Source organism: Mugil cephalus, chromosome 5, assembly GCF_022458985.1.
Source record: "Mugil cephalus isolate CIBA_MC_2020 chromosome 5, CIBA_Mcephalus_1.1, whole genome shotgun sequence".
NCBI lineage: Eukaryota > Metazoa > Chordata > Actinopteri > Mugiliformes > Mugilidae > Mugil > Mugil cephalus.
The window spans coordinates 29,304,922-29,331,619 of record NC_061774.1 but is presented as its reverse complement, the minus strand read 5'-3'; the positions used below and the strand labels follow the sequence as shown (position 1 = coordinate 29,331,619).

The window sequence follows — 26,698 nt, the reverse complement described above, 5'->3', positions numbered from 1 at the left end:
ATCTATCTATCTATTCTTCCCCTCTGTTGCTGTGACAACAGTGACGTCAGGATCTCTTCCTGTTCTCCAGTCTTAGTTTCACTTTGTGAGTTGTTCTCGTCGCAGCTTCTTTTTCTCATCTGAAGGTAACGTAAGTTTACTTTTTACTCTTTCTGTTATCACAGCTGATTCAATTCAATTATTTTTTTTTAAATTCAATTTACAGTTTTTCTCAGTTGCTTTGGTACAAAATGTACAAATATCAAAACACCATGGGTTACCAGCAAAAAACAGCCTCTTGCTCAAAATCCTTAGTTCATCTCTCAAAAGTAAATATCTGTCAGTGAACATGTCCTTGTGTCAGTGTGTACGGATAAGACTCTGAAGGGATGTTCTGACGTAAACTGAAGTTTTGATGACAGTTATTTTAAATTGTAAGTTACACCTTAGTTACACCTTAATGTATGTGGGAGGTTCATTACAAGAGACTGCACAAGATCCACATTCTTTTACTGTTTGTACATTAATCTATGGACAGACCACGACATAATGATAACAGGGTTGAAATGCTGGGTCAACCCTTTCACACTACACAAAAAACCTGGGTCGATTCTGGCTTTTCTAGCCTGTAGCCTGTAGCCTAAATAACTAACACAAAAATATTTCAGTGTTTTACTTCAGCATCTCTCTCAGTTACTTCCAGAACCTTCATGAAGACCAAATTAAGAGCAGGACTGGTAGACTACAGGTCACGTCAGCTGTTGATTGTCTGAGTACCAACATCAGCTTTAAACCAACTCTGTCTGTTCCCTCTTCGTCTTCATGTCTGACCTGTTGAGTGATGCTGCTGATAGGAAAGCAGGAAGTAGAGTAGAGGAGAGAATATGCTGATCCTGTAAACACAGATCAGACTGAAAGCCAGTCCAACCAGTCACACTGCTTACTCTGATAGGGATGAGATGAAGGAGTGGCAGCAGTCTGAACATATCACGATCAATGTTTTCAGTTTGTACATTTTCTGACTTTGAAGGCAGTGCATGCAGCTTTAAACTGAGACAGGGAGAACACATGACCTCAGGTATTTAAACTCAGTTTGGATCATCTTATGGTCATGCAGTGTTTATACAGGCAAGCAATTGTTTAGTTTGGCTATTGTTCTCTTTAAATACCCGCGACTGGACATGGATTATGTTTGAATCCTTCTGTGATCTCGTCCATGGCAGTGGTAGACACTCTGCTCAAAGACGCGCTGCTGTGGCAGTGATGTGCCACAGATGCTTTCAGGTTCATTATAGAAACAGTGGAGGGTGGAGGCCACTGTACAGCTGCACTGTAGCGTCCACTGCTGCACACTGTAGTATTTACTGAAACACTAAGATTTTGTCTTTCTTGTGTGCAAAGACAAAGCAGGGTGGAGGGTATTCCTGTAATATTCAGACAGCCCCAAAGATTAAAGAGTATTGTGAATATAATTTCTTAACCTCATGAGACCCTGTGTCCACATATGGGGACATTTCCATGGATTTATTATACAGTCAATCACAGGACAAAACCTCATCAGATTTTACAACTAAAACTTGTTTATTTATGATTATTAACTTTTGTAGTTGAAACTAACAAGCTACACCTAATTAGCTTGTTAGGTACTCGTTTGAGGACACTGAGACTTCATTGTTGCAATTCTGCTTTTGCTCATGTGTTGAAATAAACAGTTCTCTATTTTGTAACACATTGGTGACTAAAGCATAGGGAAAAAGCTTGGGCTAAGTGTGATTTATGCCTCTGTGGGGCATTTATACTTGTGCTCATTAGCTTGACTCGATCTGTAACAACTATTGAAAATACTAAATTAGAAACATGCTACTATCAGGAGGACCAACAACACCTGAGTGTATTTAGTACTGAAGTGAATGAACCGTCCCAAAGCTCGATGTGTTCCTCCAGTCAGAGCTCTGTGTGTTTGTCATGTGACTGAGAGGAACCAGGAGAAATAATGTGTGCGCTCTCCCAGCAGCTTGTTGTGTTTGTGTGAAGGTGTGGACTCTGCTATGAATCAGTGGGAGGACAGACAGGAGGGACTCCCTCCCTCTAAAACCACTATGTATGGGGGACATGAGATCCAGACCAAAGCTCAGAGGTGAGATGACCATCTGTAACTGTCCATAACTCTTCTCCATGTCAGAGCTCAGCACTCACATCACTGCACCATCCTTATTCACTCTCAAAGGTCTGACCCTGGTGGACCTGGACCTGGACCTGGACCTGGACCTGGATCTGGACCTGGACCTGGACCCGGACCTGGACCTGGACCTGGATCCAGCTGTGTGTCCATGAAAAGTGATGTTTCAAAGGATTTTACTCTTAATTTCAGTCAGTCTGCAGATGGAAGGTCAGAGCTTCAAACTGAATGCTAGTTGTTGTGTTTATTTAGAGCTTGAAGATATTTACATCAGTTTTTTATCCAACATCTACATTGGTCTGTTCTGGTTTAGTATCAGGATCCAGCAGCAGAGACCAGACTCTCCTGAACCAAGCTGTCCGTCCTTCAAGAGTGACCAGTCCAACTCCAGAATCGTTGACTTTAAAGGGAGACGTCCATCAGCTGATCAGATGTAAGCTGTACCTGACAGAGTTATTCTGGAAGAGAACCAGTTTGTACCACGTGTTGTTTGACCTCGTCTGAAATCCAGACCTCATGGTGAAGGAGGTCAGAGTTTCCTGATGAGAGCTAATTGTTGATGATTGGTCCACAGAGTCCACCAGCAGAGCTCAGAGGATCTCAGTGGTCAGTCTACCCAGCAGCATCAGACACAGCTGGACTCCATCTTTCTGGTCTGTACATGTACAACAACTACTTTCAAGATTCAAGAGTCTTTATTGTGATTATGAAAATATAATTAAATTTTGGAGAGACCCCGGCTTAAAGGCAAACATAAATATGCAAACATTTAAATAACACTTAAAGAACAGAAAAACCACCCTTAAAGTAAAAAGAGTCAGAGAATATGTACAGTAAAATGTAAACATTGTAACAACGAAGTGCAGCTTAGTGCAAGTTCCAGTGTATGAAATGTTGAAAGTGTGTGATTGTCCTGAGGACTGATGGTCTGTTTGGTTGTCACCAGGGGTGAGTGTGTGTGTGAGAAGGTGTGTGAGTGCATGTGGCTGGGGAGGGGGTGGGGAGATTGGGGAGGGTGCATGTGTGAGAGTTCTGTAGTCAAGTCAAGAGATCTTTATTGTCCCCGGGGGCAATTTGTAGTGCAGCCAACAGCAAAAAGCAACAATAAAAAGAAAACAAAAAAGCACAACAGTGACACAACGTTGGCATAAAGCTAATAATAAAAAGAGTTACAATGAAATACAAAACAAAGACGTGGATAACATGGGTGACAACAATTGACACTCATCAATCTAACAAGCAAACAAAGTGCAACAGTGCCACACTGGATAAAAAGTGACCACAGTGCTTTCAGTTATTAAGAGGGCCAATGGCCACTGGAGCCCAGGATTTTTTAAATTTGTCAGTCCTGCATCTCTGCACATGAAATCTGCTGCTGTATGGAAGCAGTTTAAATTCAGGTGCTAAGCGATGGCTAGGGTCAGGACGAGGGATGGCTAGACAGGACGAGTTTCCCTTTTTTTCAGGGCCCTAGTTTTGTACAAGAGAGAGTTGTCTTTTAGTGGAGTGGCAACAATTTTATTGCACACTCTAACTATGCCTGCAGTCTGTTAGGGTTTTTGAGGTTAGTTGACCCAAACCCGCAGATAAAAGCAAACGTCAGGACAGATTCAATAAAACAAGAATAAAACATTTCCATGAACTTGGAGTCAATCAGTGCATTTACATGCACGTGAAAAAACTAATTATTGCCTTAATCAGACTATAACAGGAGAACTTAAGTGCATGTAAACATGTTACTCCCAGTTCTCATTATCCACGTGTGACCCCGGAACAAAAACGTCCAAGAAGCCGATCGCAGAAGAAGAAGAGCAACGGAGCCGCTAGAAGAACCGTCTGAGGGACAGGGCGGATCTTACCTGCACCAGAAGTAGCGTGAACATCATCTACGAGATTAAAAAATGTACTATTACATGTAATGTCTGGTTGTTGTTTAAATGTCGGTCTGCTGCATGAACGACTCTAGTTTATTATATCACGTAATAGATCAACCAGAAATCGGGCCGTATTAACGTGGTATTAACCCGCTGAAAAGACACTTATCGCCCCCTAGTGTGGAGGAGGAGAACAGTTATTAGATTTTCTTGCGCTGCATGTAAACTGGGACAAGGACTGTAGTCAGGAAGTAGAGTTTAGAGCAAAGCTCCATTAAGCTCTGCATGTAAACGCCAGTGTTTATGTTCCTGAGCTTCCGAAGAAACTACATCTCCCCCTCTTCCCGCCTGATACGCAAACTGGAGAGGGTCCAAGTTTGCCTGAACGGTTTTCATGAGCTTGTCTTTCACGATCCTCTCAAAGGACTTCATTACCAGGGAGGTAAGAGCCACGGGTCTGTCATTCAGTGTCTTTGTGCATTTATTTTTGGACACATGGACTATAACTGAGACCTTCCAGAGGCAGGGGACAATGTGAGCCTGGAGTGACCAGGAAAGATAAAGATGAAGATGTCTGCCAGTTGTTCAGCGCAGTTCCTCAAGATCCAACCTCCAATCCCATCAGGACCTGGCCTTTTCCTCTCCTTTACCCTCTGGAACACTCTCTGTAGCCTCTCCTTGTCGACCTGCACCGTCACTGTGCTGTTCAGCTCTAACGCAGCGCCCTTAAACACAGACAGTTCATGGCTAAAATCATGGACATTGAAAAGGTTTGAATAAATATTTAATTCATATTGCTCTTATGGGGCTGCGTCCCCAACAAGGATTTCACCCTCTCCCATGCAGGATGTGCGCTGCCAGTGCTGAACAGGTTCTCCGCCCTATCCTAATATTGCTGCTTGGAAAGTTTTATTTCTGATTTTGAGACCCATGGCTTATTGTTGAGAAATATGGAGAATGATTTTTGTATGGATACATAACTCCTCACAAAATTTAACATAGTCAGAGTCTGTCTCTGTAAATTCCTCCACAGACTTGCACGAATTTTTAAAGTCCCAGTCCATGCAAGCGTAACAATCCTGGAGACGTCCGATAGACTCCTCCGTCAGGACCGGAACTAGTCTTTATTCCGGCTTGTGTCTCTTCAGGACTGGTTTGCAGGACGGGACAAAATAAACAGTCTTATGGTCTGACGCACCCAAAGGAGCTCTCTGGAGGAACTCATTAGCCCCTTATATAGAACCATAGGACAGATCCAAGCACTTAGTAAGTCTTGACACACATGTCACGTTCTGGTTAAAGTTCCCCATGTGTTTCCCTGGTTTACAATTATTAAAATCCCCCATAATAAAGCTAGGAGCATCTGGCATTATAGCTTGTAGCTGTAGCACTGTGCGAGTAATAGCCCGAACAGCACTGACCATGTTAGCTTTGGGGTGAATATATACCAGTGTGACAAATAACTGAGTGAATTCCCTTGGTAAGGGCCTGAGCGAAACAGAGAGAAGTTCAATGTCCGGGGCACAAAGACTCTCTGACAAAGATTAACATAGAGAGCCAGGTCACCCCCAAGAGACTTGCCCGTCACTGTGAGGTCTCTGTCCAGACGAAAGGGCTCTCCAAAGCCGTCGATCCTCGGGTCGGACTGTGAGTCCTGATCCTTGAGCCAGGTTTCTGTGATCGCAAGGATGCAAGCACTTTTATATTCCTCCAGAAACTTGACATTAGCTTGGAGCTCAACCACCTTATTGCGGAGGGATTGGATGTTTGCAAGCATGATGGTTGGCAAGGGGATACGGTGTTGTCATAGTCTTTTGAGGCGAATCCCACAGCGTCTACCCCTTTTCCTCAGGCCTGATTGCTTTAACAGCTCTGGGGAAGAAGCTTTCCCTTAGTCTGTTTGTCCTTGTCTTAATGTTCCTGTACCTCTTTCTTGATGGAAGAGTGTGTTGCCCGGGTGGGTGGGATATGTCACAATGTGTCTAACCCTCCTCTGGACTCAGGCAGCGTAAACTGAATCCAGATCTGGTAGACGGCATCCCACAATTCTCTGTGCTGTCCTCACATCCATGTGTCCAACATGGATCTGATGTTTGTCTCCATGGTTTCAGTCTGCTTGTGTCATTCATATCGTCTTCTGTTCCAGCTGCTGGAGGACAACATCATCACTTTTGTGAAGAAGGAGCTGAAGAAGATCCAGAAGGTTGTGAGTCCAGATTACCCAGAATGCTCAGAGAGTCAGAGGGAGGATGAGGAGGTGTTGGAGGGTGAGGATGAAGAGCAGAGGAGGAGCAGCAGAGATTTATTCCTGAAGATGACAGTGAACTTCCTGAGGAGAATGAAGCAGGAGGAGCTGGCTGACTGTCTGCAGAGCAGTAAGAGGATTTCTCTAAACATTGAAGCTGCTGGAGAAATGAGACATTTACTAATGTCTCAAGAGATGAACCAAGATATATTCACACACTCATTCTTTAGAGCAATGACATGTTGGAATATTTACTGGAGAGTTTATTCATTCATCTTATTTGTTGTCTGTTCATTCAGGACTTGATGCTCGTGAAGTTTGTCAACGTAAAGTTAAATCTGGTCTGAAGGAGAAGTTCCAGTGTGTGTTTGAGGGGATTGCTAAAGCTGGAAACTCAACCCTTCTGAATGAGATCTACACAGAACTCTACATCACAGAGGGAGGGACTGTAGAGGTCAATGATGAACATGAGGTCAGATAGATTGAAACAGCATCCAGGAAACCACACAGACCAGAAACAAGCATCAGACAAGAAGACATCTTTAAAGCCTCACCTGGAAGACATGGACCAATCAGAAGACTGATGACAAAGGGAGTGGCTGGCATTGGGAAAACAGTCTTAACACAGAAGTTCACTCTGGACTGGGCTGAAGACAAAGCCAACCAGGACATCCTCTTCATATTTCCATTGTCTTTCAGAGAGCTGAATGTGGTGAAAGAGAGAAAGTTCAGCTTGGTGGAACTTGTTCATCACTTCTTCACTGAAACCAAAGAAGCAGGAATCTGCAGCTTTGAAGACTTCCAGGTTGTGTTCATCTTTGACGGTCTGGATGAGTGTCGACTTCCTCTGGACTTCCACAAGACTGAGATCCTGACTGATGTTACAGAGTCCACCTCAGTGGATGTGCTGCTGACAAACCTCATCAGGGGGAACCTGCTTCCCTCTGCTCGCCTCTGGATAACCACACGACCTGCAGCAGCCAATCAGATCCCTCCTGAGTATGTTGACATGGTGACAGAGGTCAGAGGGTTCACTGACCCCCAGAAGGAGGAGTACTTCAGGAAGAGGTTCAGAAAGAAGGCCAGCAGCATCATCTCCCACATCAAGACATCACGAAGCCTCCACATCATGTGTCACATCCCAGTCTTCTGCTGGATCACTGCTACAGTTCTGGAGGATGTGTTGGAAACCAGAGAGGGAGGAGAGCTGCCCAAGACCCTGACTGAGATGTACATCCACTTCCTGGTGGTTCAGGCCAAAGTCAAGAAGGTCAAGTATGATGGAGGAGCTGAGACAGATCCACACTGGAGTCCAGAGAGCAGGGAGATGATTGAGTCTCTGGGAAAACTGGCTTTTGATCAGCTGCTGAAAGGAAACCTGATCTTCTATGAATCAGACCTGACAGAGTGTGGCATCGATATCACAACAGCCTCAGTGTACTCAGGAGTGTTCACACAGATCTTTAAAGAGGAGAGAGGCCTGTACCAGGACAAGGTGTTCTGCTTCGTCCATCTGAGCGTTCAGGAGTTTCTGGCTGCTCTTCATGTCCATCTGACCTTCATCAACTCTGGAGTCAATCTGATGGAAGATCAACAAACAACATCTCTGTTGTCTAAAGTCTTTATGCCCCAATCTATATTAACACATCTCCATCAGAGTGCTGTGGACAAGGCCTTACAGAGTCCAAATGGACACCTGGACTTGTTCCTTCGCTTCCTCCTGGGTCTTTCACTGCAGACCAATCAGACTCTCCTACGAGGCCTGCTGACACAGACAGGAAGTAGCTCACAGACCAATCAGGAAACAGTCCAGTACATCAAGGAGAAGATCAGTGAGAATGTGTCTGCAGAGAGAAGCATCAATCTGTTCCACTGTCTGAATGAACTGAATGATGGTTCTCTAGTGGAGGAGATCCAACAGTCCCTGAGATCAGGACGTCTCTCCACAGATGAACTGTCTCCTGCTCAGTGGTCAGCTCTGGGCTTCATCTTACTGTCATCAGGAGAAGATCTGAATGAGTTTGACCTGAAGAAATACTCTGCTTCAGAGGAGGCACTTCTGAGGCTGCTGCCAGTGGTCAAAGCCTCCAACAAAGCTCTGTAAGTACACAGTAAGTACTGGATCCACTCAGGTAGAACCCACAGGAGTTGAGGTTTCAGAACCTTCAGTTTATCATACCGCATCGCAAATGAAACCTCCGCTCAATCTCCTGGTGAATCAGTGTTTCTGTATCAATGAAATAAATGTAATCATGGAATCATTAACATGAATTCATTGATTACATAAGACAGATACAAATGTCCCAGTTAAGTATTTTTAAAAATTAGTTGAAACATCAGCAGATCCTGTCAAAACAATACTGTCACAGCTCCAGGATCATGATGGAGCGTTTCCTTTTTGGTGACTTCATGCTTACGCTCTAGCTCTTGGCTGGTCTGACATCTAGGCAGGGTTATACCTTGGAGATGGGTTAGTACCTTCTTCCACTCGTTGGAAGCCTAGCCCCCTGGCAATCTTAGGGACATTTTTTCCACTTGGGCTTAAAATTTTCTCTTCATTTCGCTGCCATTGTGGCTGTGTTATTGCATATGGCGCATTTTTTTGTAACTAAGTTTATCTCAACACAAATTTTGACATAAAAAAAATCATCACCATCAACTTTATTTATATAGCACATTTAAAAACCACAGGGGAAGCCAAAGTGCTTTACATTGGGACATAAAATAGGTTTAATATTAAAATAAAAGGCATAAAGACATAAACACAAAACTTCAACTTCAAAAAACAGATAAACAAGAAAAAGCAAAGAAAACAGAATAAAGGAACAAACAAGCTCACTGCAAGTGCTTCTTAGCCAATGACAGACAAACGTTAAGGTAAGTTAAAGGCGAGGGAATAAAAGTGCGTTTTTTTGGAGAAATTTAAAAACAGGAAGCGAGGAGGCCTGTCTGACATTTAAAGGGAGGTCATTCCAAAGCTTGGGTGCAGCAACGGCAAATGCTCCGTCACCTCTGAGCTTCAGCCTTGTTTTAGGGATTGTCAGCAACATCTGGTCGGCTGATCTTAGGGATCAGGATGGGCAGTAAGGCTGAAGCAGATCAGATAAATATGATGGAGCAAGGTTGTTCAAGCATTTAAAAACAAATAACAAAAGTTTAAAATTGATTCTGTGGTACAGGAAGCCAGTGTAGGGACGCCAGGATAGGAGTGATGTGTTCACGTCTGCGGGTCTGGGTTAGCAGGCGTGCAGCAGAATTCTGCACAAGCTGCAGACGGGCAATGGAAGCCTGGCTGATCCCTATATACAAGGAATTGCAGTAATCAAGACGAGTCGTAATAAAAGCATGGATTAATTTCTCCAATTCAGTCAAAATAGGTTTCACCTTTGCTATTTGACGTAGTTGATGAAATGAGATACTGTGTTTCCTAAAAACAGAACCAAGGGGGAGTGAGTAAAGAGCAAATAAAACAGGTATGCCTGTGTGGGCATCAAGGGCGACACCCTTGATGCCCACACAGTGAGAGAGATTAAAATGCTGTGATCAACAGTGTCAAATGCAGCAGACAAATCTAAGAGCACTAGGACAAGCAACTTTCCAGAGTCTGTTGACAGAAGTATATCATGTGAAACCTTCAAAAGTGCTGACTCTGTGTTATGGAGGGAAAAGCTCAGTGATGCCATTATCTTCTAAGAATGGTAACAGCTGATTGTAGGCAACCTTCTCTAAAAGTTTGGAAATGTATGAAAGATTAGAGATAGGCCTGAAGTTGGAACAGAAGGAGGGGTCAAGGCCTGTTTTTTAAGTAGGGGTCGTACTACTGCACATTTAAAATCCCCAGGTACTGTACCAGAAGACAATCTCAAGGACGCTTGGTCCAGTTGTCGCAAGTACCTCTTTAAACAGATGAGGGGGGGATGGCATCTACAGGGGAAGCAGAGGGCTTCATATGACTAACTGTGTTCTTTAAAATGGAGAGGGACACCGGCTCAAACTGAACAAATACAGATGTGCAAGGCAAAGGAATCGAAGGGTCATAGGAGGGCTGAGAGATACAGGCTCTTGTAGACACAATCTTATCAGTGAAGAAGTTGAGAAATCTTTCACAGATTTCAGTGGAGGTATCAAAACCAATAAACTTGGGAGCATCGAGGACAGTAATTATGGCTTTGATAAGAGCACTGGGGTTGTTACTATAAGAAGCAATTATTTCTGAAAGATATTTATTTTTCTCAGCTTTTACAATCTTCTAATAGCAAAACAGGCTCTCTTTAAAAATACCAAAAGAAACATGCAGCCTGTCCTTCTTCCACCTCTTGTCTGGCAGCACAAGTGGCGTCATTCAGCCAGGGCTCAGGCACAGGTTTGGCGCGTCGTCTCTTCAAGGAAGCGATCATGTCCAGTGTTTGTAGACACAAGGAATGAAAACTCAATGCCAGCTACTCAGTATTGAAGCACATAGAGGCTTTAGAGTTATCCTCTAGCTCACAGAGCCCAATAAAATTTGAGGAGAACAGAGCTGGAGTAGAAGAGCTAAACATACGACAGCATTGGGGAGGAGCGCACAGTTTAACCGGACACTGAATGGGGATGTCAAATAAAATCGGCATGTGATCCGAGAAAACAGCATCACAAATGTCCAAATTGGAAACACACAGACCGTGCGGCGTACTAAGTCAAGTGTGTGCCCGAGTTCATGGGTAGGACCACACACAGACTAAGTTAAAAGAGTCAGTGACATTTAAATAGTTCCTGGAGATTGGCTCATCTGGGCAGCAAGTGTTAATATTAAAATCACCAATAATAAGGACACGATTGTATTTAGGCAGGATTTCAGCCAGGAATTCAGAAAAGTCACTGATAAAGTCCTTATTGTACTTGGGTGGTCGATAGATGACAGCACACAAGACAACATGAGTGCGGCCCAGTTCAAATAAGCAAAGTTCGAAACTTGTGAATGAGGACTGCAGGCAGATGTGCTGGCATTTAAAGCCACTTTTAAAAACAAATTCAAACAGCAGCAATCCAGTGGTGAGAGTTCAATAAGAGAGATGGAATCACCAGAACTCAGCCATGTCTCCATTACACAGAGAAAATCCAGTCCACGGGACATAAAGAAATCCTTCAGAATAAAAGTTTTATTTGCCAGCGATCTTGCTTTGACAAGGCCGAACCTGGCACGGACAGGCACATCCGAGGCATCAGCTGTTGATGGGGCTCAACACAGGGTCCGTAGGTGGTGAGGAACCTGAACCGACGACCGGCACCAGTGAATGCGGGTGGAAGAAGAGACCTGGTACCGCTCCGTTTCTCCTCCGGGAGGCCACGGGAATTTGTGCCGAAAGAGCCTTAAGCTTTATCAGAATCAGAATCAGTCAGAATCAGTCAACCTTTATTTGTCCCACAAATTTGGGAAATTACAGGAAAAAAAGAGATACAGAGTGACATGAGGAGAGGGGAGGAGAAAAAGCCTAACCCCCACAAGCTGGCTGCTGCGTTTACCCCGGCGGCGTGGGGGTGGAGCAAGGGTGCGCCACAGGTGAGTAGGTATCCTGCCGGGGAAGTGAGGCGGCTGAAGCGTTGTGTGACAATCGTGGTCGACTTTCACCAAATCTTTGGCAGAGGGGCAAAGATCCAGCAGTATTTGGTGGTCGTACACAAGCAGTGAGCTGACATTAGAGATAAAAATCAACAGAAATAGCACAAAAGCAAACAGCATTGCCAGCAAGAGATGGCAGGCCACACACACCGGCGCCATCTTCTCAGGCATCTAGAGTAAAATGTATTCCAATAGGTGAAACTGTGACATTTTTTTACCACCCTCTTGTGACCCTCCCTTCACCTCTGGTGTCCACCAGCAGGTTTGGGGGCTTCCACCACGACCAGCACCAGCGACCTTGCAGCCGCAACTCACAACAGCCGCCTCGACAATGGCGGAGTGGAAGATGGCCCATTCAGACTCAATGCCCCCCACTGCCCCTGGGATGCAGTTGAAGCTCTGTTGGAGGTGGGAGTTAAAAAGTTAAAACCCATCTTGACAAGTTCTTCCACCAGGCGTTCCCAGAAGACCCTCACTATTCGTCTGGGCCTACCAGGTCTGTGCACCGTCTTCACCTGCCACCGGGTGGTGATCAGTTGACAGCTCTGCTCCTCTCTTCACCCGAGTGTCCAGAACATACGGTCGCAGGTCAGATGATATGACTACAAAAAAGTCAATCAACGACCTATGACCAGGGCCATCATGGTGCCAAGAGCACCAATGAACAACCCTATGTTAGAACATGGTGTTAGTTATGGACAGACTGGTTAAACTCCAAGCGCCTTAAAGACATAAAGGCTTGGATGACCTGTAATTTTCTACTTTTAAACTCATGACGAAACAGAAGTTATTGTGTTTGGCTCTAAACATGTCAGAGATTCATTATCTAATCACCTGCTTTTGTTGGATGGCGTTACCTTGGCCTCCAGTACTACTACAGAAGAGGACCCAGATGCAGGAAAATAAGGATGAGGAGGCAGGGAATCCAGGGAAACAGGGTTTTTAATAATTAACCAAAAACCAATCCAAAAAACACCAAAAATACAAAAGAATGATCAAACATGGCACGGTAACATGGAACAAGACGTAGAAACATGGATCTAACATTAACGACGCGACAAGGAACAAAGGGAAGGCAGGACTATATACACAAGAAGGCCCAGGGCTGACAAGACAGACAAAGAGGCACAAGACAGGAAATCTGGAACTTAACAAAATAAAACAGGAAACACAACATGACACAGCCAGACATAACAAAACCACAAGGAAACATGATGGACAGGAAACTAGGAAACATGACAAAATAAAACAGGAAACTTCAAAACATGATCATAAAATAAAAGACAGACATAGAACCTTGACAGAAGTTTGAGATGCCGCTGAACGCTGTGACCCTTAATGGGTTCTATGTGTAGTTGTTCTACCACTAGATGTTGTGTGTAACACGGTCAGAGTTGTGCTCCTGGAGAATGGGAATATTGTTCAGAACAATTAGTAATTTAACAGATTAGCATCTTAGGCTGGGGTGAATAAAGTCCAGATCTGCAGGAGTCAAATCTCTGGACAAGTGAAACTGTTCCGGAGAAATTCAAATTATAAAGTCAATGCAGCTTCAATAAAAACCTCTTTCAACATAAATAACTTCCACTTTGGTTTTGTTACTAAAGCTGGACTTCCATAGACGTCCTACCTCCTCACCACACCACACCTCACCAGCTTTTTTTTATCTATGGAAATAGCGATTTAAAGTGGGCGGTGCGGAGCGGTGTGGAGGTAGGCCGTGTATTAATACTCTGATTACTTCGTTGCAGTTATACAGTAATTAACTATACTTTTGTAGTGTATAGGGATTTACACCAAGGTTTAGCCACTGTCTTGTCTTCTATCTTGTTGATCTTTGTCTCTACAGGCTGAGCAGTTGTAACCTCTCAGAGAGAAGCTGTGAAGCTCTGTCCTCAGTTCTCAGCTCCCAGTCCTCCAGTCTGAGAGAGCTGGACCTGAGGAACAACAACCTGCAGGATTCAGGAGTGAAGCTGCTGTCTGCTGGACTGGAGAGTCCTCACTGTAAACTGGAAACTCTCAGGTCAGATGAAGTCTGTTATGAAATTTACATGTGATACTTTGTCCAATAGCTCAAACATATTGAGGTTATTTAGCAGTCAAATTTATTCAAGATATTTATTTTAGTCTCATAAACAATCATACTTTTAAATCAGGGCTATTTCACAGCTAATTTGCCCCATTAACTATATTCTCCCACTTTCTCCCACATGTCATTGATACTCCTGTGATGCATTTTGTACACGCATAAAGAAACTGCCTTTAAATGCCAGTCTGAAAATACAAAGTTTTAAGTGTTTTTCATTCTGTGATGTTAATGTTTCATTTAGCAGAAAACTAGTGATATTTGACATTTTTACTGTATTTGATCAGATTCAACCATTTCTTCATTGTAGGTCGATACATGAAATTCTTGTAAATTTTCCATTTATTGTGTGTGTGTGTCTTAAAAGCTATTTCACACTACAATAATCCAGCCTGGAAGACACAAATGCATCAACTAGTTTTTCCGCATCACTCTGAGAAAGGATGCTCCTAAAGTTGTTGATATTACGAAGGTGGAAGAAAGCAGTCCTGGTCACCTGCTTTATGTGAGAATTAAAGGACATATCCTGGTCAAATATAACACCAAGGTTTTTCACAGTAGTACTGGAGGCCAAGGTAATGCCATCCAACAAAAGCAGGTGATTAGATAATGAATCTCTGACATGTTTAGAGACAAATACAATAACTTCTGTTTTGTCTGAGTTTAAAAGTAGAAAATTACAGGTCATCCAGACCTTTTTGGCGCTTGGAGTTTAACCAGCGGATTAGTTTCATCTGGTTTCATGGATAAATATAGCTGGGTATCATCTGCGTAGCAATGGAAGTTTATGCCGTGCTTTCTAATAATATTGCCTAAGGGAAGCATGTATAATGTGAATAATATTGGTCCTAGCACAGAACCCTGAGGAACCCCATAGCTTACTTTGGCATATATAGAAGAGTTGTTGTTTACATGGACAAACTGGAATCTGTCTGACAGATATGATTCAAACCAGTCTAGTGCAGTTCCTGTAATCTTGATCACACTTTCAAGTCTCTGTAGTAGAATATTGTGATCAATAGTGTCAAATGCAGCACTGAGATCTAGCAGGACAAGTATAGAGACAAGTCCATCGTCTGAAGCCATGAGGAGATCATTGGTAACTTTGACCAGAGCTGTTTCTGTGCTATGATGAGCTCTAAAACCTGACTGAAACTCTTCAAACAAACCATTCCTGTTTAAATGATCAACCAACTGATTGACAACAACCCTTTCCAGAACTTTAGAGATAAAAGGAAGGTTGGAACTTGGCCTATAGTTGCTAAAACATCTGGGTCAAGAGTGGGTTTTTTAAGTACAGGTTTAATTACAGCAGTTTTAAAAGACTGGGGCACATATCCTGTTAATAAAGATAAGTTTATCTGATTTAATATGGAGGTATTAATTAATGGAAAAACCTCCTGGAGCAACTTAGTCGGGATGGAGTCTAAAAGACAAGTTGATGGTTTAGATGCTGTAATAACTGAAGTGAGCTCAGGAAGATCAATTAGAGAGAAAGAATCCAAATACTGACTCAGTCCTGCAGAGGTTTTCTAATGCCACTGTACTCACATCTTTGACAGATGGAATGATGCTATGAATTTTATCTCTAATGCCAACAATTTTATCAGAGAAGAAGCTCATGAAATCATTACTGCTGAGGTCTGAAGGAATAGATGCTCAACAGAGCTGTGACTCTTTGTCAGCCTGGCTACAGCTGAAAAGAAATCTAGGGTTGTTCTTGTTTTCTTCTATTAATGAAGAATAATACGCTGTTCTAATCTTACGGAGAGTTTTTTATAAGTTGTTAAACTATCTTTCCAGGCTATGTGAGCTTCTTCAGAACTAGTGGAATGACAAATTCTTTCCAGCTTTCGAACTGCCAGCTTTGAACTACGCAACTGTGAATTATACCATGGAGCTGCCCTCCTTCGATTTACCACCTTCTTTTTAAGAGGAGCAACTAGATTTAGAGTTGTACTAAGCGATGCTGTCGTGCTGTCAACAGAATAATCTATTTGTGATGGAGTTAGATTGTGGTTGCTGACATCCACATCACTAACATAAGGCACTGAGTTAAATATTGAAGGTATTAATTCCTTATATCTAGTCACAGCATCATCAGATCGACCATAAGTGTCGACCATAACGAAATGTCTTTACAATTTCTGTGTAATTACTTATAGTAAATTCAAATGTTAAAGAGAATGATCGGACAATAGAGGGTTGTGAGAATATACGGTTAGACCTTCAGTTTCTATGCAGAGAGGCGTGTAAGACTGCAACTCTGCCTCCTGGGCTGAACTCTGGGTTGTCATGGTTTTGGGGTGTTAATAAAATCGGCCAAATTCCAATTATCAACATAGGCCACGTCGTTGGTTGGACACCACCTAGACAACCAGCGGTGGAATGACGACATGCGACTATACATATGGTCACTGGTCAGATTGGGCAGGGGACCAGAGAAAACTACGGAGTCCGACATAGTTTTAGCAAACTTACTCACCGATTCAACATTAAGTTTAGTGACCTCCGATTGACGTAACTGTTGGTCATTACTGCCGACGTGTATAACAATTGTACCATACGTAGCCTTAGCCTTAGCATTAGCATTAGCATTAGCATTAGCATTAGCATTAGCCAGCAGTTTCAGGTAAGATTTGGTGTCGCCCGCTCTGGCCCCTGGAACGCATCTAACTATGGTCGCTGGTTTCTCTAACTTCAGGTTCCGCAAAATCGAGTCGGCAATTACCAGAGTTGGCTTCTCAGCGGGTTTGTCGCCGAGTGGGGAAAATCCGTTAGAAATGTGAAGCGGTTGGTGGTGCTCCGTGGGCCGGGTAAGAGGCCAGGAGAGAACAATCAGTCCAAGTCCTTCTATGCACAGTAACAGCCGGTGTTACAATGGAAGGGGTTTCCTCTAATGCACAGTAGCAAGAGTTAAAATGTTTGTCATTTTCAAATCATTAATGCTTTCACAACTAATACAGGAGCTTAAAGACCGACTGTTGCACTGGAGTCTCTCACTATGTGAGGTAATTTATGTGTACAGTACGTTTAGAGTTGAACATCAAGTAGCAGTGAACACACACGGGCAACGTACAGTAAACATAAAGACATTTACAAAATTAGTTTTATGCTCAAACATGAACATACTGTGAATAACAACTAAAAAAGCTCCACCCTGACGCAGTAAAAAGTTTTTGGTAAAAGGAAAGAAAAAGTCTCACATTTGATGGTGGGAGTAGGAGTAGGAGTCTGTCTCCTACAGCTCTTCATCTGATGACTTCTCCGTGGCTCTTTCTTCTTTTAGTATTCCTTCAGATGATCTGACGTGTGTGTTGTTTGGTGTGTTTCCAGTCTGTCAGGTTGTCTGATCACAGAGGAAGGATGTTCTTCTCTGGCCTCAGCTCTGAGCTCCAACCCCTCCCATCTGAGAGAGCTGGACCTGAGCTACAACCATCCAGGAGACAAGGGAGTGGAGCTGCTGTCTGCTGGACTGGAGGATCCACGCTGGAGACTGGACACTCTCAGGTATGGAGAGACCTGCTGCAGCCACTGACAAAGTCTGATAGAGGAGAAAAAGCTGGAAACATGTTCTGTCTCACTGTCAGTGCTCCATGTCAACACAGAAGAGCATTTGTAGAGAAGAAGTGAAGTTAGTGTATGAGAGCGATGCTGACAGAGACTGTGCTGCTCTGACCCCCCCTTTCCTTTCAGGGTGGAGCCTTGTGGAGTCCAATGGTTGAAACCAGGTCTGAGGAAGTGTAAGTGTGGTTTTCATTAGATTCATGGAAACAAAGCAGCACATTCACCCATGTTCAAACTGTCCCATCACTCATTCACATCATCAGAGAGTCAATACATGAACACATGATGGATCAATAACTGCTGCTATATTGTGTTTGTTCTCTCCATCAGATTTCTGCCAACTCACAGTCGACACAAACTCAGTAAACAGGAACCTCAAACTGTCTGACGACAACAGGAAGGTGACATATGTGATGGAGGAGCAGCCATATCCTGATCATCCAGACAGATTTGAGTCGTGTTCTCAGCTGCTGTGTAGAGATGTTCTGACTGGTCGATGTTACTGGGAGGTCGAGTGGAGACAAGATGTTTTTATATCAGTGAGTTACAGAGGAATCAAAAGGAGAGGAGACAGAGATGACTGTGTTTTTGGATTTAATGATCAGTCCTGGAGTCTGAGATGCTCTGATCGTCATGGTTACTATGTCTGGCACAATAACATAAAAACATCCATCTCCTCGTCCTCTGTCTCTAATAGAGTCTCTGTGTATGTGGACTGTCCTGCTGGAACTCTGTCCTTCTACAGAGTCTCCTCTAACAAACTGATCCACCTCCACACCTTCAACACCACATTCACTCAACCTCTCTCTCCTGGATTTACAGTCTGGTATCCTCCTCCTGGTTCTTCAGTGTCTCTGTAGTTTAAAGAGTTTCCTCCTGGTAGAGAAACTCTCTTTCTGCTGAACAGAGAGTTCAGTCTGTACAGGATCACTCACTCTGTATCTCAGAGCCAGATTAATGTGTGTGTCCATGGTAACGGAGATAGGTCACCATGGTAACAGAGATGGTTTGGTTGGTTGAGGTTCTTCTCCATAGTCGGTGTGTTACCTACAGTAGATGGTGGTTGGAGAAGCAGACAGGAGGACCAGCATGAAGACGAGCAATGAACTGATGTGGACGTTCTCATCAGAAAAACTTCTTTTAACCTTTAACAAGGTGCAGAGTGTGATTCTCTGGGTGGACAGCAGGAGGCAGCAGAGCCTCATGTTTCTCTGCAGAGCATCTGTTGGTCTGTTCCTCCAACAAGATCATCATGTTCACTGGTGGAAGAATCGAAAGTTCAACATTTAGTCCCACTGAGAGCTTCAATAAAGTGATTTTATTTCTCCTGTCTCAGTGTTTCCTCCTCTACATTTATTCAGTGATGGCAGGAGAACATGAGGATCAGTTCATGTCCTCTGCAGATCAGTGAAGCAGAGAAACACCAACGAGGAAGAGAGCTGGCAGAGAAATGAGGCCAAACAAAGAGGAGATGGATTTCAGAGTGAAGACTAAACCTTCCTAAACCAGTTAGACCTCGTCCCGTCCTGAACTCTGACCTCCACATCCGGCCTTTGAAGCGCTCACGTCAGGAGGAAGAAAACTGATCGGCCAAATGTCCTAAGTGACAAAATGCCTCAAGGCCACAAACACACACACACACACACACACACACACACACACACACACACACACACACACACTAACACACACACACACACACACACACACACACACACACACACTAACACACACTAACACACACACACACACACACACACACACACACACTAACACACACACACACACACACACACACACACACACACACACAGACACACACACACACACACACACATACACTCCTGCCTTGTCTGTGATGTGGGGAGAGTTGCAGGGAAAACCAGGACCTTTATTCCTAAAGATTAGAATCCTGATGTTTTCTAAGACTTTGCCTCCAGGTAGGTCTGGGTGGTATGACCAAGACTGTTACCTACCTATACGTCTATATTAAAGTATTTTTCTAAATTCTGACGGTATCGCGGTATTTTACATGCATAATCACATGTTCACAACATTTTCTACTGTTTGAGAGAGGAATTAATGCGATAGATTGACTAAAGATGGAATATCTTAATGTGATGATGAATAAATACTGTAGAATAATCCCACACTAGTAGTAAAACAGTTTTGCATGGCCCCATGTTAGCACTGCCTGCTGATCTGGAGATCTGGGGACATTTACAGCTAAATCTACAGCTAAATAAATAAAAGTTATCAAAATGAAATAAAGAAACAGGAACAATTACGGTTTAATTAAAAATACTAAAACTATTCCAGTGTAAACTGTTCAAAATTTGAAATTGTGTTTTTACTTTATTTAACATTTTTTGTATTTCAGCTATGTTAGAAGGTTAATTGACCCTCGCCTAATGCTTATAATTACACAGTAGAACTTGAATGCTGACACTGTCCACAGAGATGTGAAACATACAGACACTACAGACACTAGGAATCTTTGCTCTACAATGAACTGGAGACTTATCCAGAGTGAAGTCCACCTGTCACCTGATGACAGCTCAGCTCTGGTGTCCTGGTCTCTGCTCTGCTGCTCCTACTCCTGGCCTCCGTCTCAAGTCTTTCCGGTGTTCTTAGATTTGTGTTTTTTGGGGCATCATCTTAATTGATCTTCTTCTCTGAGTTTGTTTGTTTGCACTCACTTAATTCACATGAGGAAGAACAAGCATGGACCAAACCATTTTTGAGAAGGGGCCGGGGGGGTTATTGAATTATTAAAATAAAAATATTGCGTGATTGTGTGGCTTAGAGAGGAGAACATGGTGGAAAGAAGAGGCAGGAGAGATATTCTCCAAACACTGAATAAATTCAACGCCACAGATTGGATGGTGCAGGAATCCAGCCAGTTAGCAAACCCAGAAATTATGTTCTTTCTGATTCAGCAGAAGCTTTTAGGATCAATGAAATGATGCCTCATACGTAGCAACGGGCTCAACCACACATCCTCACTAAGACCATTCGTTGATCAGAGTTACAATGAGAATGTCCTGGAATCAGCCCTGAGATAAGACTCCTTTAGACGCATTTAGGTGCTACATCAGAGGATCTGGAGGAGAACGAATTGATTCAAATCTAAAAAACATAAGGCGGTGATTCACCTTCGGAGAAGATTTACTGCAGCACTGTTTGATTAGAACACATCACTTAACAGAACAACACAGTTTAGTTACTCCTCAGCTACTTACAGGGAGACTTACCTGGACGTGGGCTAAATGTTAAAAGACATTCTCAGATACACTGAAAGTTCAAATAAAACCCTAAAAACGTCTCCTGAAATCTTTTAGATCCTCATCTTCTAGAAGATTCAACTAGTGACCACTAGTGAAGTGGTTCTAATCTAAATATTGTGGAGGATAGAGTTAATCTGGACTGATCTGAGGAGATGATCCATGTTTTAGAACCAGCTACAGTTAAATAGTTCAATTAAAACCCAGATGAATCAACATCGACCAGATCAGGGTTCAAACCTGGATCATATGTTAATGTTCAGTCTGAATGATGATATTTTCTGCATCAGCTAAAACTGATTTAATGCTCATGAAATCTCTTAAAAGTATTTATTTTTATTTTTATTTTTTTAAATTAGTAACTTATTTATTTGAAGAGGACGTTTAAACCTATCCCTCTGATAAATGCAGTGATGCTAACGTCAGGTTCTTCTCCCCAGTGGACGACAAACTACATGAGCATCAGGCACCCGGGGATGTCAGGAGGTGGGTTTAGTTTTAAAGTTTGTGTTTTTGTGGCCTGAGAAACATGAGGACAAGTCTCAACAAGAGCTCAGAGGATTAAGTTCATTCTCACTGCCAGTGTGAATGAAACAGCATCTGCACATTAATTCACTCACACTGATCTGTGTGTGTGATTCAGTTCAGTGAACCTGAAACATCCTGAGGCGTCAAACTGAAGCCAAAACTGAAACTGAAGCTTCTCCTCATGGATCCCAGACGTCTGTGGGATGAACTGTGTTGAACTGAGGATGCATTCATCTCTGTTCACAACACATTTCTGCTTCTTCATCCGTCCAAAAGACATTGAATAAAGGCAACTGGACCTGTCAGAAATTCTACAAGTCCAGGATCACATGACCTGGATGACTGAGAACCTTCACAGAGATTCTTCAGCTGTCGTTTCTTTTTATTGACGTGAAGTGAGAGCTGCACCCTGAGAGTTTCTGAATGTGTTGTACTTCAGTTTTATTTCTACAGCCTCAACACAAACTGTCTGAAGACCCTTAATGGTCTGAAACCACAGCAGCGGTGGGAAAAATCTTGAGCAGAACCAGAACCAGAACCAGAACCTGAACCAGCACAGGTGGAGGGAAGTTTAGGTAGAGACAGAAAAAGAGAGAGATAAACATCCATCTGTCACAGATACAACCATGGTCTATAACAGCATCACTAAGGGACGGTTCAGTCCAGCTCCACCTGTCAACTTTATCAAAGAGGAAAGTCTTGGTCCTGAGGGGGTCTGCCTCCTGAACCCAGACTGGAGAAGGTCCTGGTAGCTGAAGGCTCTACCCCCCATTCTACTCTAGAACCTTTAGGAAACACAAGTAGACCTGAACTTTGAGATGATCTTTAAGATGGAGGGATGAGGAGTTTAAACTCTCTGTCTCTGAGTTTTAAAGAGCGTTTGGGGCCAGTAATGAATGGCACTGATCCAGCCTGGACCTGGACTCTAATGCATCAACTAGTGTTTCAGCCTCATCCCTGATGTGGACCTGTCCTGGTCCACTGAAGAACAGATCCTGGTTTCTCTCGATTAGGTAGAGATTAGGTAGTGACATCATTGGTCTTCATCAGGTCTGACAGTTAATTAAATGTGTGTGTTTGGGTCAAGCAGGAGGACTGGGTTTGTTCTGATTCAGTTTCCAGGACGCTGTCAGTCATGTGCAAGTCAGAAACTCAAAGCTAAGACGGCTTCAAGCATGCAGCCACTCTTTCAGGCGCATTTTTCAAAAACAAAAAAACTTTGATTTGATTTTAACTTTGGTTCCTCAAGAACAAAACCACTTAGAGTGATTCTGACTTTTGTGATAGAAACTTCAGAGTCTAAGGTTTGAAAAGAGACCAAGACCATGAATGAGCTCTAAACTGTTCATGAGCAGCATTCAGTTACTTTGGGAATGTTAGGGGTTAAAAGGAAATGTAACACATCAGCAGATGTTTCTCATGGAGCCTCCATCTTTCATCCCTTCAAACCTTCTGTAACAGACTGACGTTGTGATATTTATTTACATCCTCAGATATGTTCGTATCAAGGCTTTCGTAGTGTTTAATGCCTCTGTGAACCATATGGTATTAGAGTCACCACAGTGGTTAAACCTGAGCTGATCTGGGCCTCTGACTCTCCATCTCATTAACAGCTCTTCATTCCCAATCAGCTCTGTCCTTTCTAGGGCCGTTTGTCTTGGGTATTATCTGGGAGCTGAGAGCAGATCATCACCGTGGAGCCTCCTCCATGAACAAACAGAGCTTGTTAAACCTCCGCGGCGTGAAAGGATTCCACCAGGATTCATTAAAGCTGCTGATGATGAGAAGCCTGGAGCTGGAGTCCAGAGACCACGTTGTTGGTAAAACACCTGCTGGATTTGTCTGAATCTCTCATGTAGAGTCACTAGTCACTAGTCACTGTTAAATTACAGGAACTGCACTAGACTGGTTTGAATCATATCTGTCTGACAGATTCCAGTTTGTCCATGTAAACAACAACTCTTCTATATATACCAAAGTAAGCTATGGAGTTCCTCAGGGTTCTGTGCTAGGATCAATATTATTCACATTATACATGCTTCCCTTAGACAATATTATTAGAAAGCACGGCATAAACTTCCATTGCTACGCAGATGATACCCAGCTATATTTATCCATGAAACCAGACGAAACTAATCTGCTGGTTAAACTCCAAGCGCCTTAAAGACATAAAGGCCTGGATGACCTGTAATTTTCTACTTTTAAACTCAGAACTCTTTTTAACTTCAAAACTGAAGTTATTGTATTTGGTTCTAAACATGTCAGAGATTCATTATCTAATCACCTGCTTTTGTTGGATGGCGTTACCTTGGCCTCCAGTACTACTGTGAAAAACCTTGGTGTTATATTTGACCAGGATATGTCCTTTAATTCTCACATAAAGCAGGTGACCAGGACTGCTTTCTTCCACCTTCGTAATATCATCAACATTAGGAGCATCCTTTCTCAGAGAGATGCGGAAAAACTAGTTGATGCATTTGTGTCTTCCAGGCTGGATTATTGTAACTCGTTACAGTCTGGCTCCAAATACTCTTTAAAAAGCCTCCAATTGATTCAAAATGCTGCAGCAAGAGCACTGACAGGAATTAGCAAGAGAGATCATATTACTCCAGTATTAGCTTCTCTTCATTGGCTCCTTTAAAATCTAGAACTGAATTTAAAATCCTCCTCCTTACATACAAGGCCCTGAAAGGCCGAGCTCCATCATATCTGAAAGACCTCATAGAACCAGACTGTCCCAACAGATCACTACCATCTCTAAGTGCAGGTCTGCTTGTGGTTCCTAGAGGTTCTAAAAGTAGAATGGGAGGTAGAGCCTTCAGCTATCAGGCTCCTCTCCTATGGAACCAGCTCCCAGTTTGGGTTCTGGAGGCAGACACAGTCTCTACGTTTAAGGTCAGGACTAAGACTTTCCTTTTAGACAAAGCTTATAGTTAGAGCTGGACTTAACCATCCCTTAGTTATGCTGCTATAGGCCGAGGCTGCAGGGGGACGATGCACTGAGGACATGTCCTCTCCTCTTTGTCCTCTAATATCTTATCATTTTATTTTCTGTCTCTTATAATTTACTAACCACTGTGTCTCCCTCTCTCCCCTCCATCTTCTTGTGAGGGTCTCTGGTCTGGAGGCTGAATATCTGACCTGTGGAGTTCTAAGCTACATCTGCTGCCGTGGCCTCATCAACCAGCCCAGTCTTCATGGTCTGGAGTCTGTGTATCAGACCTGTGGAGCTCCATAAACTACATCTGTCCCAGTCTTCATGTCCTCCTCCAGGTGTCCACTCCTACCTAGATGAACTATTCACCAACCTGCCCATGATTCCTGTTATACTCACAAACTGTCACAGATCATCAGCTATGTGTTATATTACTAGATCCTACATGTTTCCTTCAGCTTGATGTTTGTATCTATGACAGAAGTTAGTTTATCTTGTTTCTCCTGTTCTTCTTCTCTCTCTATCTTCTCTGGTTCTACCCGGCTGGTCTTCAGCAGATGGTTCCTCCATATGAGCTGGTTCTGCTCCAGGTTTCTTCCTGTTAAAGGGAGTTTTTCCCTCAGGCTGCTCTGGAGGTTTCAGGCTGGTTTTTGTGAAGCGTCTGGAGACGATTTGTGTTGTTATTGACGCTATATAAATAAAACTGAATTGAATTGAATTGAACTAGTTCATGTCAGCACGAATTCTTTTAAAGCATCGATATCGCAATGACCTGGATGGATACTGATCCAGGTTAAACAGGTCCAGGTCTGAACTCTGATGTGGTCTCTAGAGTCCAGGTATGAACACTCAGTGCGTTTACATCCACGTGAAAAAAATGAATTATTGCCTTAATCGGACTCTAACAGGAGAACTTAAGTGCATGTAAACACGTTAGTCCGATTAAAATCAGAGTTCTCTTTATCCGATTGAGACGCCCAGATAATGCGACTGGAATCAGAGTTTTCATCGGATAATGTGTGTGTTCATGCTCCACCACTGTTGCGCTGGCGAGTGACCCCTGAACAAACACATCCAAGAAAGACGATCACAGAAGAAGAAGAAGAAGAAGAAGAAGAAGAAGAGGAACGGAGCCGCTAGAAGAACCGTCTGAGGGATAGCGTGGATCTTACCTGCACCAGAAGTAGCGTGAACATCATGTACAAGATTAAAAAATGTAGTATTATGCGTCTGGTTGTTCTTTAAATGGTTCTGATCCAGTGGTAGGTACAGATCCATCAGAGACAACAGATGATACAGTATTATACTGACCACATGGTGGCGCTGCTGCTGATTTACACACAGACTGAGACCAGATCTCCAGAGCTGGTTGGAGACTCATTTTAATTCATTAACACCAGGTAGATGGACCAGGTGAGACCAGGTGAGACCAGGTGTTGATGTGAGGACTGAACAAGGCAGCCACAACCTGCAGTTCCTCTAACACCCACTAGAGGCTCCACCAGCCAGTCTCCTTTGTCCATGTTTAGACTTCTGATCCACCACGACGATTCAAAAGACGATTCAGAAAACACCACAGATGTCACTGCTTCCTACTGAGATCCTAGATCCGCTGAGGTTTGGGATCAGAAGTGATCTGAGCTCTTCCTGTGATGACAAAGATCTCTAATCTCTCTGAAGAGGATTCTCTCCTCTTTTTTCTGTCTGCAGGATCCGACCTGGACGAATAATATGAGTCTGGATCTAATTTAGCCGCTAACCCAAACTCAGCGTGACATTTGTTTTTTTCTTGACGCTGGATTCAAAGGATTCACTACCTGAAATACACTTCAAGAGAATATTTACTACAATATTGAGTGTTATTATATTTATCACGTCAACTTTCATCTCTTGCCATGATTCAAACTAGAGTACGAGGTTTAGCCAACCAGTTTACATCGCTCAGCTCTTTCTCTGCTGGTTAATCAACGTCCTTTAAAAGACTGAACAACTTCTTCCACTTCATCAAAACCCGTTTAGTTTAGAGTTTAGAATATGAAACGGATTCGGTAGAAACACGTCATGAGGTTTTGAGTTTCCTGTTTTATTTTGTTAAATTCCTTGGTTTCCTGTTTTGTGTTACTCTGTGATTGTTTTACTGGTTTCTCCTTGTGTGTTGCTGATTAGATTCACCTGTATCTCATGTTCCCGCCGGCTCCTGTGTACGTACATAGCTCTGCCTTTGTTCTGTGTTGCATCGTTTTAGTCAACGTGTCATGTTTTTGTCATCAGTGTGACTTTGTGTTAGGGTTGTAATCTTGTGTTAGGGTTAGAGATGTCGTGTTTGGATCACCTGCCATGTCTTCTTTGCTTCATGTTAGATTGTGTTGTCATTAACAGTCCTACACCACCACCATGTTGACCAAAGACGTCGACTGAACTC

General features: G+C 43.1%; 1 protein-coding gene and 1 long non-coding RNA gene across 6 annotated transcripts; both read left to right on the top strand.

Annotated features, from left to right (window-relative positions):
* The first annotated feature begins 7 nt into the window (after positions 1–7).
* LOC125008291 (translation initiation factor IF-2-like) lies at positions 8–3,139 on the top strand. 5 transcript variants are annotated; one of them, XM_047585471.1, is made up of 5 exons: positions 8–125; positions 2,014–2,116; positions 2,207–2,368; positions 2,472–2,591; positions 2,733–3,139. In XM_047585471.1, the coding sequence occupies exons 2-5, from the start codon at positions 2,028–2,030 to the stop codon at positions 2,860–2,862; spliced, it is 501 nt and encodes a 166-aa protein (XP_047441427.1). In that variant the 5' UTR covers positions 8–125; positions 2,014–2,027; the 3' UTR covers positions 2,863–3,139. The 5 variants fall into 5 exon arrangements, with proteins under 5 accessions (XP_047441427.1, XP_047441426.1, XP_047441429.1 ...); XM_047585470.1 differs by having other exon boundaries at positions 15–130; positions 1,994–2,116; XM_047585473.1 differs by having other exon boundaries at positions 15–130; positions 1,991–2,116.
* Positions 3,140–16,252: 13,113 nt separating this feature from the next.
* Positions 16,253–18,861, top strand: LOC125008207. Its single transcript, XR_007112855.1, has 3 exons — positions 16,253–17,472; positions 17,659–17,705; positions 17,860–18,861. It is a non-coding gene; the product is annotated as an uncharacterized LOC125008207 (long non-coding RNA).
* The last annotated feature ends 7,837 nt before the right edge of the window (positions 18,862–26,698 follow it).

What these genes read in the sequence shown, in the direction of transcription:
- LOC125008291 (XM_047585471.1), top strand. Translation starts at nt 2,028, where the DNA reads ATGAATCAGTGGGAGGACAGACAGGAGGGACTCCCTCCCTCTAAAACC. An exon ending in ATCCAGACCAAAGCTCAGAG is followed by an intron (nt 2,117 to 2,206) that starts GTGAGATGACCA and finishes TCACTCTCAAAG; the next exon opens with GTCTGACCCTGGTGGACCTG. An exon ending in AGTCAGTCTGCAGATGGAAG is followed by an intron (nt 2,369 to 2,471) that starts GTCAGAGCTTCA and finishes GTTCTGGTTTAG; the next exon opens with TATCAGGATCCAGCAGCAGA.